The 21,566-nt window shown below is 35.9% G+C and overlaps 1 protein-coding gene across 3 annotated transcripts in view; it reads right to left on the reverse strand.

Moving 5' to 3' along the window:
* The window catches only part of LOC131663397 (NADH-ubiquinone oxidoreductase 75 kDa subunit, mitochondrial), a 779,163-nt gene that overhangs the window by 389,780 nt on the left and 367,817 nt on the right, over positions 1 to 21,566 (reverse strand). For all 3 annotated transcript variants that reach the window (XM_058933788.1, XM_058933789.1, XM_058933787.1), the window contains one exon: positions 11,346 to 11,698. In XM_058933788.1, the coding sequence (XP_058789771.1) occupies positions 11,346 to 11,698 (353 nt within the window). The remainder of the gene's footprint in view (positions 1 to 11,345; positions 11,699 to 21,566) is intronic.

Here is a 21,566-nt window from a genome sequence, read left to right on the forward strand (position 1 = left end):
AATATTTTTTGATACTCTACATGTAATCAAAGTTTAAAGAAAATCAGGCACAGACACCTGCTTACTTTGTGGGACAATATGAAGGTACATGGTGGAAGTAACTCAATATTACTGATAATCGAACTGAACCTAGTAACCATCTTGAACACTGAGTTACGTCACCCATGAGGATCAGAACAGATTCTTCTCCGAGGTCTCGGAAAAAATCGTCAGAAAGCGGCTGACTTTCCAATACAATGGACAGTGGAGCGGTGAAGCTTACTACTGCATACTGGTGTTCAGTTACTATAAACATATGAGCAGTAAACTATAACAAGATCGTCATGTGACTGTGGGAGAACAAGAAAAAGACTTTGGGATACCAAAAACTATCATTTCAGAAATTTTAACCGAAAATTTAGGAATGAAACGCGTGTGTGCGAAATTCATCCCAAAATTGCTCACAGCAGAGCAGAAGAACATTCGCTTAAAAATCGCTCTGGACAATCTGGAAATGGTCAATAATCATAATGTGCTTAGAAAAGTTATTACAGGTGATGAATCATGGGTTTACTCATGTGACTTTTGGCTGTTTCCAAAACTAAAAAAACCACTCAAAGGACACCGATTCGATGACAAAACAACGGTTGAAAACAATGCGACGAGTGTACTTAAGGCTATCCCTAAAAGTGTGTTCCAGGACTGTTTTGAAAAGTGGAAACATCGATGGAACGGTGTTATTCAATCAAGTGGGAATTACTTTGAAGGATGCCACTCACCAGATGATAAAGAATAACGCTAGCACGAAAATATAAAGGTAGGCCCGATACTTTCCGGACAGTCCTCGTAATACTGAAACTCTCCTTCGATTTCAACGAAATCGTTTTTGAGTGTGCTGTTTCAAAATCTGATATGAGTTTTTACATGAGAAGTCACCATTTTGAAATACAGTCTAATTTTCACAAAAAAATGCAAAATTTGGCTAATTTTTTTTAACTCCAAGAGGCTTTTTTAACTGTCGGAAAAAATTTTTCCTAATTTACAAAGTAGTATTTACAGTGGTATACAAGTCTGTAATAGAAAACGCCAACGTTTATTTCCAAAAATCCAATATGGCGGATCCAAGATGGCGCTATTTTCTCAAAATTTGGCATTTTTCCGTCATTTTTCGGACTAAAGAGAATCTATACTTGAATAAAACTCATTTAGGAATTCAAAAGCATGTACTTTATTAGGCGTAGGGATATATTTAAAGAATGCGCTGATTTTTTATCGTAAATGTGTAATGGAGGACTAAAACTGTCACTATTTCCGGGAAATATTCAATTTTTTCACTACTTTTCTTAATATTTATAATGATTTTGTAAAAATAAGTTTATACCTATGTCGAGTAATAGTGACTAGGGACTTTGAAGATTCAATGAAGAAAATGTAGTATCCCAATCTCAAAATTTCACGTTTGTTATTGAAAACCGACGGGTGTTAAGTTTAATTTCGTTGTTTTTTTTCCAAATTTTAAGAAATTTCAATTAGAAGGAGAGTTCATAGCTGAGTCTCGTGAATTTGTATTTCATTATAGTGTTAAAATTCATTCACGTTCATCAAAAAAATATGACTGATAACTACATATTTGTCTGATAGCCGAGCTTTATATCTAACTTCAAGTATGAAATTATTGAAAATCTCATCAATCCTCATCTCATGTATACTACCCGTTTACCACATATACGCAATGCCCAGCATAGTGGAGATCAGCAGTTAAAGAGTCATTTTTTTTATTTTTCTTAAGTTTTTTCTTTTTTTTTATTCTTTTATTTTTATTTTTTTTTTTTTAATTTTTTTATGAATTTTTTCTCGTTCACATTTTTTGTCTAATTTATTATACATTTAAGATAGTTTCATATTTTTGTTTGATTTCTTTGTAACTTCCTGATTCCAATTCACATTTTATTTCTTTATTTTATGTTTGCTATCAAAACAAGGTTTACAATAATATAATTCACAGTTGACACAAAATTTTATTGTTCCTGTCTTACATTTCTTTCAGAACAAGTTTGTCTTTTCTTAGACATAGTTCCATGCTAGGTTACCATTTCTACCTAGGAAATCCTAGGAATACCTTGTTTCGTTGAAATCGAAGGAGTATTTCAATATTATTTTAAGGTATGAACACAAAAGGTATGCAATACTTATTATGACAATTTCAAAAATACTAAAGTATGCCTTCACGAATTCAGGCAACTATTTTTATATGTTTTGAAGATCGCTGAATCTGAATCCACGATTTGTTTGACTATAGCACGTCAGGTTCAAAAGCATTCGAAGGTCGAATTGAGGAAACCATTTAAGGAGGAATCACTAGCATTTTTATGGGTTTGAGGGTCACTGTTCTAAAGATATCAGCAATCAATGACGTTGAAATAACATACAAAGTCGCGATAAAAAATATGCAAAATATTATACCTGAACGTAAAATTTTCCTTACTTTCAGAATCTGTATTCATAATTTAATTTTTTGCACGATATGTACATTTGACCTTAGAAATAATCTTGATTCAGATATGTTGAGGTCAAACAGAATTTAGATTCAGATTCGGCAATCTTTTAAACCATAGAAACACTAGTTACATTTCTTAAAACTACTTTTTCTTGAGTTTGACCTTTAAATGCTCTTAATCCTGACGTGGTGGGGTGAAACTGACTTCGTAATCGTATTCAGCGTGGCAAAACAGATGGAAATATATGTGTTATTTTTGATACTGACTACCTATTTCTTTTTTTGTGTGCCTATATTATCGAACTAGCCTGTGGACAAAGTTCTGAATTCAAAAAAACTGCCTACAAAAGTATGTGTAGGATTCATATGGTATCTGTTAAGAGAATATCATCTTTATAATTCGGAAATATTATCATTTTGAAATTAGCGCGTTTACCATATTTTTCTACATTTACGATATAAAAATGATGCACGCTTAAATTTGGTCTCTTTAAGATTTTTGATTTTTAAATTGTATATGTAATGTTTAAAATTGACAATCAGTAAAAAAATGTTGCAAAATGTGTAATGGGAGCAAGTAAGGTGCTTGCTTCTGTCTGCTCTCTTTCTCTCTCTCTCTCTTTTCCTTCGACTCAGCAAGGCAGAATGGCCAGCGTTGAGCGCATTTTAGTATAGCGCCTAACTAATGGCCTTTGTATTTTTCCAGCCTTCGAAGATTGCATCCCGGCCGAGGTAACCCCAAGAGGAAGAGAGAGAGAGAGTTAGAGAGTGAGAAATTGATTGATTGATTAATTTAGCTTTATTAACCTTGGGGTATAACCCTGTAGGTTTTAAGCAAATACAAAAGGCATACAAACAAAATCAAATAAATAAAATCACTGAAATAAAACGAAGTCAACAAAACTAAAATTAACAAAACTTTTGCACAAAAGCACAAGTAAAGGCAATTGATTCAAGCATTTGAAAATTTAAAATATTAACGTTTTGCAGTAAGATATGTAATTCAGAAAAGATAATATTCACAAAAAATATAAGAATTAACATTAAGATATAAATTTATATAACGATACTAAGTAGCCTAATATATAACATTATTTACATTAAATTTTAGAGACAGAAACGTTAGAAAGCTACATAGGATTCCTAAGTATCATAATTATCACCCTGTAAGGAAGGATGAGTAAAAAATAAAACATCATTAAAAATAGCAGAGGGTTTACTAAGGGGAAGGATAAAGTAGTTAATAGAAGACTAAGGATAGGTAAAGAGAAATTGATCTAGAAAGTGGAGAGAATAATCAGGTGTAAATGTGGAATTAAAAAGATGAGAGATAAAGTTTAGAAGAATTTGTTAAATGGAGGGAAATTGAAGGAAAGGTAGTTGCCAGGAATTTGAAGGTAATTAGAGGAGGAGGTGAAGGCTGACACATTTAATGGAAGTGGGACTGTTGATAGCTTCAGTAGTACAGGGTTATTGGTTAGGAACTCGAATTCAACTCTACATCGAAAAAGTTGTTGTTCCAGGATCGTGAATAACGAAAACAACCATGTCATGAGTTCACTGTATCTGAGGATGTTAAAATCAGTGATAGAGAGCCGATTAAGAAGGAATATGCCACATATCGACGCAGAGTGAAGCCAAGCTTCCGATCGTGGTATTGAGTAAGAGAGAGCCATAAGAGGGTTGCGGTTCGATTGCTTTAAGTGGAGCTGGTATAGGGGGCAATGATACGTTGTGCGATACGAAGTGTGTTCAAAAACTAAGGTGAATTTTTATTTTTACGAAAAAGTATTTATTTATTCATCAATATTTATGTTGTCCCCTTCAAAGTAATTCTTCTCAGATATAATACATTTGTGCCAACGTTTTTTCCAATCCTCGAAGCACTTCTGGTAAGCACTTTCTGGTATAGCCTTAAGTACTTCCAGCGATATTTTCTTTATCTCCTCAATCGTTCAAAACCTCCGTCCTTTCATGGCTTTCTTGAGATTTAGGAACAGGAAAAAGTCACAGGGAGCCATATCCAATGAATATAGTACGTGAGGAATGATTGTGGTTTTGTTTTTGGCCAAAAAGTCCGACACAAGCAACGATGAGTGAGCAGGTGCATTATCGTGATGCAAAATCCATGAATTGTTTTCCCACTATGCTGGACGTTTTTTTCGTATTGCTTCTCGCAAACGGCGCATAACTTCAAGGTAATACTCTTTATTGACCCTACGACCTTGTCGTAAGAACTCTTGATGTACTATGCCACCATAATCAAAGAAAACATTGAGCAAAACCTTGACATTTGATCGAACTTGATGTGCTTTTTTCGTTCTTGGTTTTTTCTCTTCTAGAGTCTTCCATTACGACGATTGGGCTTTAGTTTCGACGTCATAACCATAAACCCGTGATTCCTCACCAGTTATGACTCTTTTGAGCATATCATGATCATCATTGACGTCGTTTAACAGCTCTTGAGCGATGCTCCTTCGACGGTCCTTTTGTTCAAAATTAAGCTACAAGTTTCATGCCCAAAACTTCGGAAAAAATTGCATAGCACGAGCCAACAGAGATGCCGACGTCTTCAGCCACTTCTGTAATAGTGATTCGACGATTTTTTAATATCATTTGTTTCACTTCTTCAACAGTTTCATCAGTTATTGAAGTGCTGGAGCGTCCAGAGCGAGGTTCGTCGTTAGTGTCCTCTCGGCTATCTTGAAAGAACTTATACTACTTGTAAACATATTTTTGAATTAAAGTAGACTCACCGTATACCACTGTCAACATTTCAAGTGTTCGGAGCACTTAATTTAATTTTTTTCCACAAAATTTTATGCAAAGTCTCTGATCCATTGTTTTCGACAGCAGAAAATCGCCGAGCACAATAACCACGTCTAACATTACTGTCTTGGAAAAAAAAGTAAACATGCAAACTAGCTGAAACTGTGAGCATATGTGAGGGACATGTATACCAACATAATAAAAAAAAATATCGATGATCGAATCTACGTAGCCCGCCCAATTTAAAAATTCACCTTATTTTTTGAACACACCTCGTATTCTGGATGCGATGTACAGACTGTTTTGTATGTGCAAAGGATAAGTATGATGTGTCTTAGAGATTCGGAGAGAGGCAAACTAGCTGTGATCTATGGAAGAATATGTGAGACTAAATATTGCTAGAAGGAATGAACGGGATGTAACAGATTATGAATCTCACATAAGCGTTATGGACAACCTGGAGGCAACTGATTTCGTTTTATTCAGTTTGTGAAAAGTCAGGGAAGCATAGGTAAAATGAGGGAAAATGAGAGTTTGGACAAGATATTTTCTGATAGAGATGGCTAGAAATTTTCTATAAAATTTGAGAGAATTTAAGTTTATGTAAACCTTTTTTAGAGTATTTGATAGGTGAATTTTCTAGTTCAGAGTAGATGAAATAACGAGGCCACGACTTTTGACTGGGGAGGAGAAAGGGATGTTAGTATTATTTATGATGATTTGAGGGAAAATATCTGGATTTAGGAGAGAAATGTAAGATTCTCTGCAGAGGATGATTGTTTTCATATTGGCCAGATTTAGCTGCAGGCTACTATCTCTGGCCTAGTCTACAACCGCCTGAGCATCAAGCTAAATCTTGGAGAGGCCTTCAAGGATTTTCGAGGGGAAGCAATGATGATAGATTTACGTATCATCAGCATAAATCATATGTCGATAGAAATGCATTACTTTAGGAAGATCATTGATGACAATCGCAAACAAAAGGGGAACAAAGACACTTCACAGGGGAACACCAGCATGGGATAGCAACTCACATGATCCCGACTCGTCCCGGTTGACCATAGCCTGTGCTCTCTCAGTTCAATAACTGAAAAACCATCGTAAGGATTCAGCCACATTGCAAACTTCAATCCTGAAAACAAACAAGTCGTGAGGGATGCTGCCGAAGGCCTTCGAGAAATCAAAAAGAATAAATATGGTTACTTGACGTAACTCGACAGTATGCCTGACATTGTCTAGGAGGCCATCCAAGACGGTCTCAGTCATTACATAAGCGGTCAGAGAGATTCTTACCAATTAGGGTATTAAGAGCGATGGAATCAAGGTGATTAAAAGATCGAGAGGTAAAAGTTTTAATTGAATTATTTGGCGATGAAGATGAAATTGAGAGGCAGAGTAGGTCATGATATGGAATGAAGGGGGAGGAAGACTATGAAATCAAGTGCACACATGGGCTGATTTGTAAGGAAGAGGTCAAGTGTTGTATGGGTGATTTTCCCACTCTTTGATATGGGATGATGTGTCGGCTTATAAGAGACTTCTGTAAGAGCAAGGGAGTCAAGTAAATCTCGGAGAGCAAGGACATGAGGAAGATCGGACAAGAGGTCGGAATTGAAATCGCCGGGAATAACTACATCATTGAAAAGCGGAAGATAAGGAGAAAGGCAGTTGAAGAAGAATCTGGAAATCGAGGCAGATGTACGATGGTAAACTACTGCGAATAATAATTTAGCATGATTAATGGATTGCACTTGAGCTATAATGAATTCCGGAGTGTTGTCAAAAATAGGATCAGATGTAGTAGGTACTTTAATTTTTGAGCCCGAGTAAGTATAAAGACCGACATAAACACCCTCCCTGCCAGAGCGATCAAACCTTTAAAAATTGTGATTTGTAAGGAAGAAGTAAGCATCTGAGACCAGAAATAGAAACAGCCTCTAGAATTGGTGCAGTAATGTATAGTCTTCGACAGGGGTGCTCGTATTAATTTACTTCATAGCTTATAGCTATATATATGCTACCGACAACGTTGCCCATTCAGTCCGTACGCTCGAGTTGGGGCGGATGGCAAACCATAATGATGAACTCGCTCATGATACCCAAGACTCTAAGGTCACATCAAGCTACTGGAGCTACACAGAGTCACGTCTGGAATTGTCCTAATTCTTTTCTTTTTTTAAGATCAAAAACATTGGTAGAACAGTTCGAGAATGGAAGATTAAATTCTCTAGAGACCAAGGAGTGAGTATTGAAGAATTTCTGGAGCAATTTTAGGAAAATAGGTGCCTGGATAGCGTCACACATGAGGAACTTCTTAATTCTATGACTTCAATGTTCGAGAAATCAGATCTTTACTTGTATCGCACCTTAAAGCCATCATGGCAGGCATACTTTTAAGGACTTTGAGAGAGCAGCCCTCAACAACTAGAGCAAGATTAGGAGGAATAAGCTTATTTACACACTCAAGGTGAGTGACAGTACAAGACTAGATAGTCTCAATTCTCATGATTTTGAGCCTCTTTAGATGTTCAAGATCAGGTTAACTTAGTCCTTAACAATGTACTTCTGAAGCTTAAGATGAAACTGAAAAACTTCACAGACACTTTGACTAATATACAGGAACTTCTAGATAAAGCTTAAGAAGCAGAAGACGACGAAGACAGTAAATGGAGATTCATGACCTCCAGCCGATCACAGTATGCTGTAACGAAAGCACGTCCGTTATCAATTTTTAAGATAGGCAAGTGAGGCGCACTCGCTCATAGCAATCGAGGGGGCGGGGGGAGGGAGAAAGGTAAAGAAATGAAAATAATTAAATATTAGACACAAATCATAATCAAAACAAAATCTAATTCTAAATCTAATCAAATCAAATCGAAATTACACTTAAATTTCAAAAACAGTACATGAACAAACCGCATAATTCTATTTATAACCAGCTTTTATAAACTCTTAACCTAATGAATACAACGGTGTTACAAACACGTCTTAACACTAACGAACACAACGGTGTTCTTAACACTTAATACAATACCAATACAATGAAGAAATTAACTAACTTATCGCGCTTACAAATCTAACAGACATACAGCACACGTCGCCCGGCAGATGACCGCGCCATGACGACGAACTAACTCAGCTTACTTAAACTAAAAGAGAAAGCCGCCTGGCAAGGGATCGCCTTGACGGTTCTCTACCTGAACAATTTATGACGCCGACCGTAATTAGGGCAGGTAGCCGGCGCGTGTACGCCTTGCTACCTACCTGACACTTACAATTACACGCTGTGCCATACCACTGGAGAGAGAGAGAGAGGGAGAGAGGGAGAGAGAGAGAGAGAGAGAGAGAAAGAGAGAGTGAGAGAGAGAGAGAGAGAACACAAAAATAAATCGGCGCGCGCTAACTCACGGTTCTGATATTTACACGGCGAATCGGTGCTAATCCTACCTATTACGAAATTCTATTCTAAATAATTTAACGAATACGGTAGGTATACGTACCCTTAATTGCGGTTACGGTGATCAGCCGTAATCGTTAAAGTCGATCGAAAACTGGTGCTCCTGGTCACTCCTGGCGTTAATGCTGCTGCTGTTGTCGATACAACTACCATGTGGTGGCTGTTGTCACTGCTGTTGGATGTTGCAGTTGCTGCTACTTGTCGAGGCAGATGTCACTTAGCACTTCACATGCAGTTTTTTCCTTTAATCAAGATAAAAGTTCGGCGCCGAAAATTAACGACGTGTACTTGATAATGGCTCAGACGATACTACTTCTAATTCCTGTGCGTGCCCACTCTCACTCTCCTATTAGTAAGCTCGCGCGCCTCGAGCGTTTCCGAATCGCTAATGAATCGATATGTAATCGATTAACATTGCAACAACCTTTTCTTTTTTTAAATCCAATTTTTAGATGGTTTTCAATGTGTAATAATGTTCGAATCTCACTAACCGGTGGTATAAATGTTTAAATATCATGAATAGATAACTCCCGAATCGATTTTTCAACTGGGGTATCCAAATAGTGCCTCGAATACTTAATTTTTTCCGTTATGATCACGAATTTTTTTCTAAAAAACTATAAGCTTAGAGAAAAAATACCAAGGAAGAAAAAATTCTTAGAATTATATAAGGAATACATTTGAAATTTTTTTAAAAGAATATTAAGAAAATTTTTTGTTTTTGCTGTTGGTTAATTTTTGCAAAATCAAAAAATTTCTCAAAAAAATCTTAAAAAATTCTCATATAGTCTTAAACAATTATAGAAATATTTTATTCTTAGTTATTTTTTCTATGTGTGTATCGCTTCAATAAAAAAAATAAATAAATATAAAACTTGTAACGGTGTGAATTCAGTTTTAATTTCTTTGTCTCGCCCGATGTGCAGTCATACCGGAAAAAGCGCGGTGAGATCGAAATAATCAAGTTTTGTTAGCTGACCGAGGAGCAGGAAGGACAGGTGTCAGTCAACCAACTTACTAATAGTAAAGACAACAATAGATTAACCTTTCAATAATGCACAAACTAGTTTATTTATCAAGTAATTTACAACGCATTTGGCCCGCGCATTTACGCTTTTACGGTGTACGCGACGATCTTACGCACCGTGATTTCATGTACAATCATTTTCTTACGATATTCGTTTGCATGCTCGCTCGCTACCGATTTTCTTGTGTTCGCAGGTGTGAGGGGAGAGCGAAGATGTTACGCGCGGTCGCTTATCGAAAACAATAACGCGAAGCTGGCCCGCTTACCTTATGCGATTAGTCGCGCTGTCGAGGGGAGCAGTTCTATGTCGTCTCTCAACGTGCGGCTCAGATTGCCACTTTTCCGCTTAGACACGAGGCTGTCTCTGTCGTTGAGCTGCTTCCGTCGGACGGATTCCACAAATTAGTGGCTGGCCTCCGACGGCGTCTCGGCTAGCCACTCGAATTCGCAGCAGCAACAAAGAACTATCGGCCGTTTAACGTTCACACGCACGCACGTCGTTGCCGGTGATAGAGGCACTTCTAGGTTCGGACACATTACTCGCGACTTTCGGGCCGCTGTACAACTCTAGCGTTAGTACTTCTGGACTCCTGCGCGTTGTTACCGGTGTCAATGGCGCTCTCCCACTGGTCCTTTTCTCTTCGTGCGCGTTCCTTCCCATTTCGGACCGAGTTCCCGTTTTCGACTTACCCGGGCCGGTAGGTGCTGTCCTCGCAGGCAGCCACGCGATCGAGACGGTAGCGCAAACCGGACGTTTACCGTCACAAACTATATAATTACAGTAAAATTACGCATTCGAGGCATCATTTTGGACACAATCAGGAGAAAAATCAATCCGAAAATAATATATTCGTCAAATTTAAACATTTATTTCATCGATTAGTGTGGTTCAAATATCATTACACACTAGAAAACTTTTGATAACTCGATTTAAAAAAAATGGTGTAAAAAATTGGTATGTTTATTCAACTACATTTTAGCCGGATAAACAATTTTTTGTGTAAATTTCGTAGGCGCCATCGACAAGAGTATCTCTTAAATTTTCACAATACGGCACTTACAATTTGTTTGACACCTGTAACATTAATTCTGAGCACTCAAAGACTAGTGTACCGAGAGTAGTGTTTGCGGCCAAAACGGGTTAACATAGCGAGACCGATGTACCGATGTATCGATCTTATATAAATCACTAGAGATGTACCTTAATATATAATTTTATGACAAATAATATGTTTTTAAAATGTACTTCTTGTTGTTTTATAGATAGATTGTAAATTAAGATAGGATAAAAAAAATTCTTGATATTGATATGATAAAACTGGTTGCGCCATAAAAAAAATACATCGAAAAACATGGTTTAAAAAGGTCACGCGATTTGCCTCAAGTTTGTACAAGACAATCATTTTTATTTTTTTAACGCATATTTCATTAATTTCGAATACTTTGAGCCGTGATTCTAAGAGATCTAACAATTTTTATGAATTATTTCCAAGATATGTCGAAGTAATTTTCCGCCGGACCGTATGCTAAATGAATTCTGTTGAATGATGTAATTTCTTTTATGTTATTATAAAATAATTGTTTTTAAATAGATGTTAATCTTAAAAACTACTTACTTGATAGTTATACGAGAGATTGATTTTTGGACCAATTATGCCGATAATTTGTTCGTTATTCAAATAACCCTTTCTAATTCTTAAATTCATAATTGGAGCTTCATATCGTGGATTTGCACCAATTAATAATAAAACATCTGCGTCTTCAAGATTACATATTTTATTATTAAAGAGATAATTTTTGCGAAAATCAACTCCAACACCACTTATTGGGAATGGTTGTTCAGTTGTTAAAAGCTCACTGCCTAAACTATTTAAGAGGTCTTTCATAGCTATTAGAGATTCTGCATCTGTCATCTTTCCAGCAATCGCCGCAGACTCATCAACTGAAAGATCTTGTAAAGCTTGTGCAACTATAAAAACAAAAATACAATATTAATATTAGGGATATATATAGTTTTCATGTCTGTTAACATATTATTAAAAGTACCGAGAATCGTACGAAAGCCAAAAAAATATTAAGATTATATAAGAGAAGAACTTTCTTTCATTAAAGTTTGTCATTTCTATTAAGTATGGACCGTACAAAATTAAAATATTGATTTTATCCAATTTGTGAAAAATACTTACATAATTGCCAAAACTACACTAATTATATATTATCATAAAAAATTAAATATTAATTCATTAAGCAATCATTTTATCAATTAAATATGTCTATATCTTTTAATCAAATGTTCATATCAGTTTTAAAAACATAAAGCTATATGAATGTTAACAATGGGGAATATATAGTCAATATGTTTTTATAAAGAACACACTTATGAATATAAAGTGTATAAAGTGAGATGTTAATATCACCTATTATTTATTATTTTGTTCGTACTCTCGTGGTCTGTCACGTTAATGAGTAAGAATTTAATTTTATCTTTGAAAATATTTATGAATATTGAGTTTGAAATAAAATTATAAATAAAATATCTAATGATTGTTTGAATTGGGCTTAAGGAAGGATAGACTTTACTCTAGATTCTTATAGCGCGAAGTGTCCCATAAGCAGAGCTTAAGTCTCTCTTGTAAAAAAGGATGTAATTCAACCCAACTTTCTCATAGCGCGAAATGTTCTATGAGTCGAGCGTAAATTACAATAGGAAAGGAAAGAATTGCTTATTTAAACACTTGAGAGAAAGAACTTAGGTATTAGCCAAGTTTATTTGATCTCGAGCGCTCACTTTGCAAGGCTAAGAGTGAATGCTAACCTCTACAAAAATCAGCGTATTTATACACAGATTTTTTCGCCTATTTTCGCAGGACAGTCCTCTTCGAGCTGTTTACGCAAGTGTGCCAAATCATTTTCTCTTGTTTACAATAGAAAAGACAGCAATAACGAAATTCTAAAGCATATAAAATTTATAGAAGTAGATATGGATTATTTAAGTATAATTTACACTTATCGTAAAAAGTATAGTCAAAAGTTATTAACTATTAAAATTAATTAATATAATAGTGCAATATTTACAATAAAATAATAAAATTTTACATATAGCAATAGTTTATCGCATGTAGAAGTGATTCCTAAAGAGAATTACTTAAATTAGGTATTTGATTTATAATCAATTTGCGTATTTTTACAAAATCTTATAATGCGAATATTAAATTAGTTAATTAAAATTAATAAATGATAAAGATGTCGTTATTATATACAAAATTAACGCTTTAGATTCATATATAATTATTTGTTTAAATAAATTATTAATTGTTTATTTATTGATAACAGTAATAACTAAGCTGTTATCAAAGAAACGAATACTTACTCATGTTTCTCAGTCATCTTGAATTCAGAGTATCCGCTTTATTATAATAATTAACATTTACAATGTAATAAACCAATTAAATTTGCACATTAAAATTTAATATGATTTGGTAGTTAAATGTAATTGAAAATATTATTAATCTATGCCCTAAAATCTATATAAAAATACTTTCTTACATTGGAATTACTCTTAATTAACGCGTTTTAATTGAACAACAAAAACTACTATAACTATATCTATAAGTAGAGTGACGTCACGCTCTTTATAAGGTCATGAAATTTGACTCTAGTACAAATACAGTCATATAATATATGAGGTGGCGGCGTTTAACATACTAATTGATGTAAGTAGATTCACGAGTTTAGTAGGTTGCAGTAATATAGTGAAAATAAGAGAATAGCTCATAGATAGGACCGTTGCAAAAGCTACTCATTCTTTTATAGACCATTATATTTTGATTGTTGCTGTATATAGATAAAGAGAATGACATAAATAATAAAAAATTATATAAAATAGTTAATATTGATTAATTTCATAATACATGATGCTAACTTGGTAACTGCCCTATACATTTTACAATACCAAAAATAGTAAGTATACCGTATAAAATTTAGTGTTTTAGTATGGAATTTATTATATTTACAATAATCTTTCGAATATCCAAGTAAAAATAGTGTAAGGAATTTTAACTAATCTTTTTCATTCTAACCGATTAATCAGTTTTCCAGCACTTACTTTCAAAAGCCGTTTTCTATTATTAAAATTATGACATTACACATATTTTGCAGAAAATGGTTAACCCTTTTGAAGGCTAATTTCGAAGTCATTTGAATTCTTTATAATTAGTTGGTATTCTTATTATTTGTAACAAGATTCTGCTATTTATCGTTGGGTAAACAGGGTGATTAGGAAATGAAATGACTACGCTATTCATTCCGTATTTAATATCATTGAATCACCAAGAAGAAAACGGTAAGTTTGAAAGTAAATACTGTAAGGTTACTTTTCGTATCCGCTTTCAGCAGCACCTGATGTAAAGTGTGCTCATAAGCCCGCTCACGATTGCTTCAAAACCAATTGAGTAAGTTGGTTCGTCCGAAGAGATTCGTTGGAAGTGATTCGTCAGTTTGAGAACAAAAATTCGGATGTAGACATAAACATACGATTGATAACGCAAGCGCTTTTTTATTACTTGACTACTCTTTGATCAATACATGAACTGTACATTTCAACACATGAGTAGCCGGGGCCCGCATTATCGTTGAGGTAGAGAGAAAAAACTATAATTTACATACTACGATTTTATGCAACTATGGAATCGACTGCGAACAACAAGTCAATCAGTCGTGGCGAATGTCGGTACACGCTAGCGGTATGTATATTTCAATGCTGACTAATTTATTACTCTTTGGTTGGTCATGTTTAGTGATATAATTTTCAATACAATATTGACCAGAAGAACGGTAGAACATGAAGTATTTATATTTTGAAAATTACATTGATTCATAGACTCATTCATTGGCACAACTTTAGCTTATCTGAAAACAAAAATATATTCAAATCATATGAATAACATAGGATCATAAAATGCGATCTTATTGAAAATTAGTTTAGAAAATTAGAAAATAATTTTATGTATTTTTGCCCGTTAAAACTAAATCTCAACTTCTTTAGTTTTCAATACGTCACATTCACGGGTATTTCAAGGTCAAATTTTTAATTTTTGTACAATAAAATTTCGAACTACAATATCGAAAATAGCGGGAAATTCTATATAATTTTATTATTGAGATATAATAAGGGGTTCAGATATAATTTTATTACTTTTTAAGTACTTTTTTCCGAATCATATTGAGGTCAAATATTGCAGATATTATACAAACATACATGTTCAGGTCAGTCGGCCTATATTTCCCAATTTTCATCTAAACATCGTTTTTTTCGTTCAAACCAACGACCAACAGTTAATAATTTATGACGTCATGGTTTTACAAACATTATAAATCAAAGTTTGGCCTCTTCTTCTAGCTCGCCCATGTACGCCAACAACAAGACGAATCCTGCTTCTCGTTAATTTATAACACGATTGTTCATGACACTTGTTATACAGGGTGAGTCATTTTAATTTCCCCAGTCTAATAACTTTTGAAACAAGCAAATTACGCAAAAATGTTTCAGACCAAAGTTGTAGGGGTTCAAGGGGGACATCTAGGGGTGACTTTGAAATTGACCTTGAGCTTGACCTTGACGGTTTTCTCAAGGTCATTTCTATTTTTTTAATGGAAACCCCTATTTCTGATCTCAGGATCAGAAAGAGCGGGAAATTTTACGTTCAAGTATCTATTTAGTTTTTTTTCATAAGAACATAAACAATATTTCAGTTTTTACTTAAGAAATTGAAGCCGCTTTCAAACATCAAAAGGTTTAACGAGCATCGAAGACCTTTGTCGTACTTCTATTCTCAATGTGAAGCAAAGGTCAAATTCTTGAAAATTCTCTTATTTTTGTTACATTTCGAGGCGAAGCTTTTATCGCATATGACCGTTGTTAAATAAACTTCCAAAGAATAAGGGACTGGCCATGTACTAACGATGCTGATGTTTAAGATCATAAACTTCCTATCTTTAGCACTACCCAGGAACAACGACGTGGACGTAATAGGATTATGTTCCCTCTGGGGTGCTTTATTAACGTGAGTCCCCTTGCCTCTCACGATTCGGGGTGCTTTATTAACGTGAATCCCCTTGCCTCTCACGATTTGGGGTGCTTTATTAATGTGAGTCCCCTTGCCTCTCACAATTCGTGATGAAACTAGAATAAACTTATTTCCTATCGGTTTTGCTCGAAATTATTACCATTTACGTCGATGCATTGCCTGAGCCTCTGTTCGAAGCTTTCAATAGTGCGCAGTAAGATATCTCTAGAGATTTGTCTACATGCAACTCTAATCCTTTCTATCATATTCTCCCTTGTTGTGGGCGCTTCGGCGAACACAGTATTTTTTAAGTATCCCCAAAGGAAGAAATCTGGGGAAGTTAAGTCCGGTGATCGTGCAGGCCAAGCAACTGGACCACCTCTTCCAATCCACCTTTGTTGGAAATTTCTATTTAAAGACTCTCGTACAATTAAAGCGAAATGCGGTCCTGCACCGTCCAGTTGTATCCACATTCGACGTCTAGTCTCAAGATCTACGTCTTCAAGTAAAAGTGGGAGATGATCCCTTAAAAGTTCTAAAATAGCATTGCCGTTGACGTTTTCTTCAAAAAAGAATGGCCCGATGAGATGACCATTAACTATTCCACACCATACATTTACACTCCAACGATGTTGATTATCGACTGGTCTGTACCAGTGAGGATTCTGATCAGACCAATAATGACTGTTGTGACGATTCAATTGGCCAGTACTATGAAACGTAGCTTTATCAGAAAAAAGGACATAATTAAAAAAATTCGGATCCTGCAAAATCATCTGTAGAGCCCACCGACAGAAATTTACTCTGTTTCTCATATCATTAGCATTTAATGCTTGCGTTAAGGTAATATGATACGGATGATATCTATTACTTCTTAAAATTCTAATAACGGTTCTTTGAGGTATTCCTGTTTCTCTCTCTATTTGTCGGCTGCTGATATGAGGATTTAGGTGAACCAATCCTAAGACAACCAAAACCCTAGCATCTCTATCATCATACTCATGTCTTGGTCGACTTCTTCGTAGATGCCCTTGTCGAGCTCTTTCTTCAAGACGATGAATGGTACGGTGATCAGGATGGCGCCTTTGTGGGTATCGAATTCGATACAACCTTGACGCTTCACGGTAATTACCTCTACATTCTCCTAAAATCCAAATCATATCAACTATCTCTGTTGGGGTAAAATCAGCCATATTTAAAAGATTTTTTCAAAAAACCTCAATACAAATCAACAAAGGCAAAGATCATAGAAAGGTGATACAAATTAAATATTACTGAAAACAGAGGCAATATTGTCCAAATTAGATTTCATATGATCGATGGCAATAAGAAAGGTCTCTTATTCAAATATGAAGAAATAATGATAGTGATACAATGAACACAAGCATAGTTAAAACAAAAGTAATATTTAAAGCTTTTTCAAAATTGAAATCACGACTGAACGTATTGCGATTACTTTCTAAACGACTTCCAAATGTAATAGATTCTTCATTGAACATGAAATTTATCCTTATGTATTTAACTTTTACTCTTATTTCTTTGCAGAACATCAGATTGATACTGAAATAGTTTCATTAATTTAATAGACTTGTAATAGCAAATTATTAGCAACAACTTCCAATATTTGAAATTTATTAATAATAATCATACAGTCCGGTGAAAAATAAAAAGGATAGGGAACGGAAACAAGAATAGTCCCGTAAAATTTAAAAAAATTAAATTTAAAAAATTTAAAAATTTAAAAAATTTAAATCCTGTAAAATTTCCTGCTCTTTCCGATTCCGAGGTCAGAAATAACGGTTCCCAATAAAAAAATAGACTTGACCTTGAGAAAGCCGTCAAGGTCAAGCTCAAGGTCAATTTCAAAGTCACCCCTAGACGTCCCCCTTGAACTCCTACAACTTTTTTCTGAGTCATTTTTTCGTATTTTGCTTACATTGTTCGATTCTTGTTCCAGGATAGTTTTGACCTTAGCATGACCTTAAGGGTTTATTTTGACCCATGTTAAAAGATGTTATCTGGATGTAAAATTTCCCGCTTTTTCCGATTCCGAGGTCAGAAATAGGGGTTCCCAATAAAAAAATAGACTTGACCTTGAGAAAGCCGTCAAGGTCAAGCTCAAGGTCAATTTCAAAGTCACCCCTAGACGTCCCCCTTGAACCCCTACAACTTTGGTCTGAAACATTTTTTCGTATTTTGCTTACATTGTTCGATTCTTGTTCCAGGATAGTTTTGACCTTAGCATGACCTTAAGGGTTTATTTTGACCCATGTTAAAAGATGTTATCTGGATGTAAAATTTCCCGCTCTTTCCGATTCCGAGGTCAGAAATAGGCGTTCCCAATAAAAAAATAGACTTGACCTTGAGAAAGCCGTCAAGGTCAAGCTCAAGGTCAATTTCAAAGTCACCCCTAGATGTCCCCCTTGAACCCCTACAACTTTGGTCTGAAACATTTTTGCGTAATTTGCTTGTTTCAAAAGTTATTAGACTGGGGAAATTAAAATGACTCACCCTGTATATTTTGGACTACAAGTAGTAATCAGAATCAGATATTCTCTAATGTCACAAATTCACCTAGAACTTATCTAAGAACACATCAGACGGTGACTTATTATAAGCCATCTTTGTTCCTTCTTCCAAAATTAGATATGAGTGAGCTCTCTATACGCTCTGAGCAAGACTATAAAGACTAATGCGCACAGTTATTCTTCCAGTTAACTTTAGCAGCTCAGCCATCTTCAGATAACACCAGCCTCATCTTCAATAAGGAATAGTGATTGCCAGTGACTACCTGTGCCTGCTGCTAACCCAAGAGAGTTTTTTGAAGCTTTTCCGATGGTTTTTCCTCTGATTTTTCCGAGAAGATCACCTGGAACTACCATTGTCTACTGACAAATCAAGAGAGTTTCAAGATTTTCCCAGTGGGTTTTCCAGATACTTTTCTGGAGACATAAACATCAGTGATCAGTGATAACGTTATTCAACCGGATCAACTCAACCTCTTCTCAACTCAATTATCCAAGGTCTACTTTTCATTTTCACCAATGTTCTATCTGGTGACAAGGAACTTGCTTTAGACAGTCTTGATCGTGAACAATAATAATAAAAGTACTCTACGCTCTACGATACTCATACATTTCATACATTTCAAATCTGAAATCAAATATATTCACCGTTTGACCTCATCTTTTTCGGGTCAAGGTTTAAAGATTAAATTAAAAGATTAAACAAAAAATCCAAATTAAAAAAAATGCTAACATAGTCTAGTATATTTCAGTACGCTAATATAAAACTTATTTTCGTGCAAAGATCAGTCAATGAACCACGTGGCATTTAGAATGTTGATTGTGCACATTTGAAATAATCAAGCGCCCTACTTGGTAGATTAGGTTATCTCGTGAGTAAATGTATAAAGGCTTGCCACGGACGTAAAAGTCGTGACCAATCGAAGTAAGAGGCACAATTATAAGCTCGTGCGAATGCGGGAGAGAGATTCTTGGAAATTTAACGCACAATCACCAATACGGTTTGAATGTTATCATACACAGATACTAATCAATATTGTACCATTGGCCTGCTTAGGAAAATAATAATATCGAGAACATTCAAAACAAAAGCTAGCACGGCACGAACCAAAGCAAATCGCAAATGCTGATAAAATCATTTAGGCACGATTTTTCAATGTCGGCGCGCTAACCAGTACTTATTGAAGTAGCTGAGAATTCCCACTAAACTAATACGGCACCACCTTACAGTGATAACGATTATATTGAATGAATTCAAACACAAACACTGTAAGAATATAAACTGTTTTATATTTTTTTAATTAAATAATAGAAATACGTTGTATTAATGTTTATAGCTGTGAAAATTGGTGTTTGAACGCAAATAAGCTCTTTTAGTAATAATTAAGTTTAATAAATTGTAACGGAGAATATGCAACCGTTCCCGTCTGGGTAGCTCGCGGCCGTCCGCACAAATTATTGATTTGGGGATTCGGGAAGCAAAAGAGGATCCCACGACTGAATAACGCGTCGAGCACAACTACGTTAAATGCACAGATTCGAAGTCGGGATGAGTAGTGATACAGCGATGAATAAACACAACAGCGAATTAACACACTAATCCTTTAATCGCCAACAATCAACTACAAGACGGCGATCTTACGCCTATATACTACAAGCGGCACAATAACAAACGCACACGCGAAGGTGAATCAGTGGCTGGTCAGCCTGCCGATTCTTTTTTTAAAACTAAATATTACAATCAATGCCCGACAAACACTTTCCGCCGTTATTTTATCAATGGAGTAGCCAGCAGATCTACCGCACTACCACCCATCAGCTGGCGCCCAAATATGCAAGAGAGAGAAACAAGAGAAAACACGGCACCGACCTCGACCTTCAGCCTCTCTGACGGCTAGAACGCTCTGCAGTGTGATATCACTGGTGCGCTCCTTCTCGTTGACCGCCTCGCTGGTGTTTATTATCGTTGCTGTTTGTCCTCTTGCTCGTCCTCTCGTTCGCTCTATCAATCTTGCTGCCTCACTCTGTTGTTCCGCTCATTAATTGCTGGCTTATCGTCCTCATAATGACAAGAATAAGAGTCGCAAGACTAAAGTGGGGGCACAGGCTCACGAAAAGCCACAGATCAACGATCGACTAGATTGGATGGAAAAGGTGCTGAAAAAAGTGACGCACCAGATTGTTTATACGTCGACGCAAGTGTTACCGACCTTGAGTACGACTCCAGCCGCGATAGAGAACGATAAGAAATATACATAGCCTGTTATCTCTTAAGGAAATATATGGTCCTAGATCCTGACGACGATACGCTGCTGTTTAAGAAGTCACAGACCAGAATGAAATTGGAAGTGTCTAGCTTGAAAACTGGCCAGAGATTGGCGACCATAGGATTAGACAAAGTAACAGCATCACAGCAGGCAGTGTTATAGAAAACCATTGACGAGGCCATATCCCAGGCCTCTGTGAGTCTAGGATGTGCTACAAGGATCGAATATGAATATTCGTGTTGGTGATACAAAGCCGATCAAATAACGCTACTGCCTAGTATTGCATAAGGTTGAGCAAGAGATGCATAAAATGGTAAGGAAAATGTTGGCTCAGAGAGTCATCGAGCCGACTAACAGCGACTGGTTGAGCCCGGTAATAATGATAAGCAAGAAGGATGGCTCGTATTGCTTTTGTATCGACTTTCCAAAGGTCAATAAAGTAACCGAACCAAATGCGTACCTCTTACCGTTTATGCAAGGTATATTGAGACGCTTGCGGAATGCACGTTCTATCTCCACCCTCCACCTTAGTAGCGCGTATCACTAAATACGACTCAAACCCGAATCTTGAGCGATCACCGCCGTTACCGTGCCAGGATTAGGGCAATATCAGTTCGTGCGGATGGCTTTTGGGCTCTCATACGCAGGTACCACCTTTCCGTGGTTGATAGATAGTGTAATCGATCTCAAGCTCGGCGATTTTGCCTTTGCCTACCTGGACGATATCATCGTAGTTTCGTCAAGATTTGAGGACCATTTGCAGCAACTACGGATTATGTTGGGCAGGCTTAACGAAGCTGGACTCTCAATTAATCGAGATAAAAGCGTCTTCTACAAGTCAGAAACTAAATATCTAGGATTATTGATTAACCGAGATGGAATCAGACCCGATCCTACAACTGCGAACTTTCGTAGGGGCTACCTCGTGGTATCGTCCCTTTTTGGGTGACTTCGCGATGTGCGCTAAACCGTTGAGCAAA

This window comes from Phymastichus coffea, unplaced genomic scaffold (genome assembly GCF_024137745.1).
Source record: "Phymastichus coffea isolate CEN01 unplaced genomic scaffold, Cenicafe_Pcof_1.1 PCOF00035, whole genome shotgun sequence".
NCBI lineage: Eukaryota > Metazoa > Arthropoda > Insecta > Hymenoptera > Eulophidae > Phymastichus > Phymastichus coffea.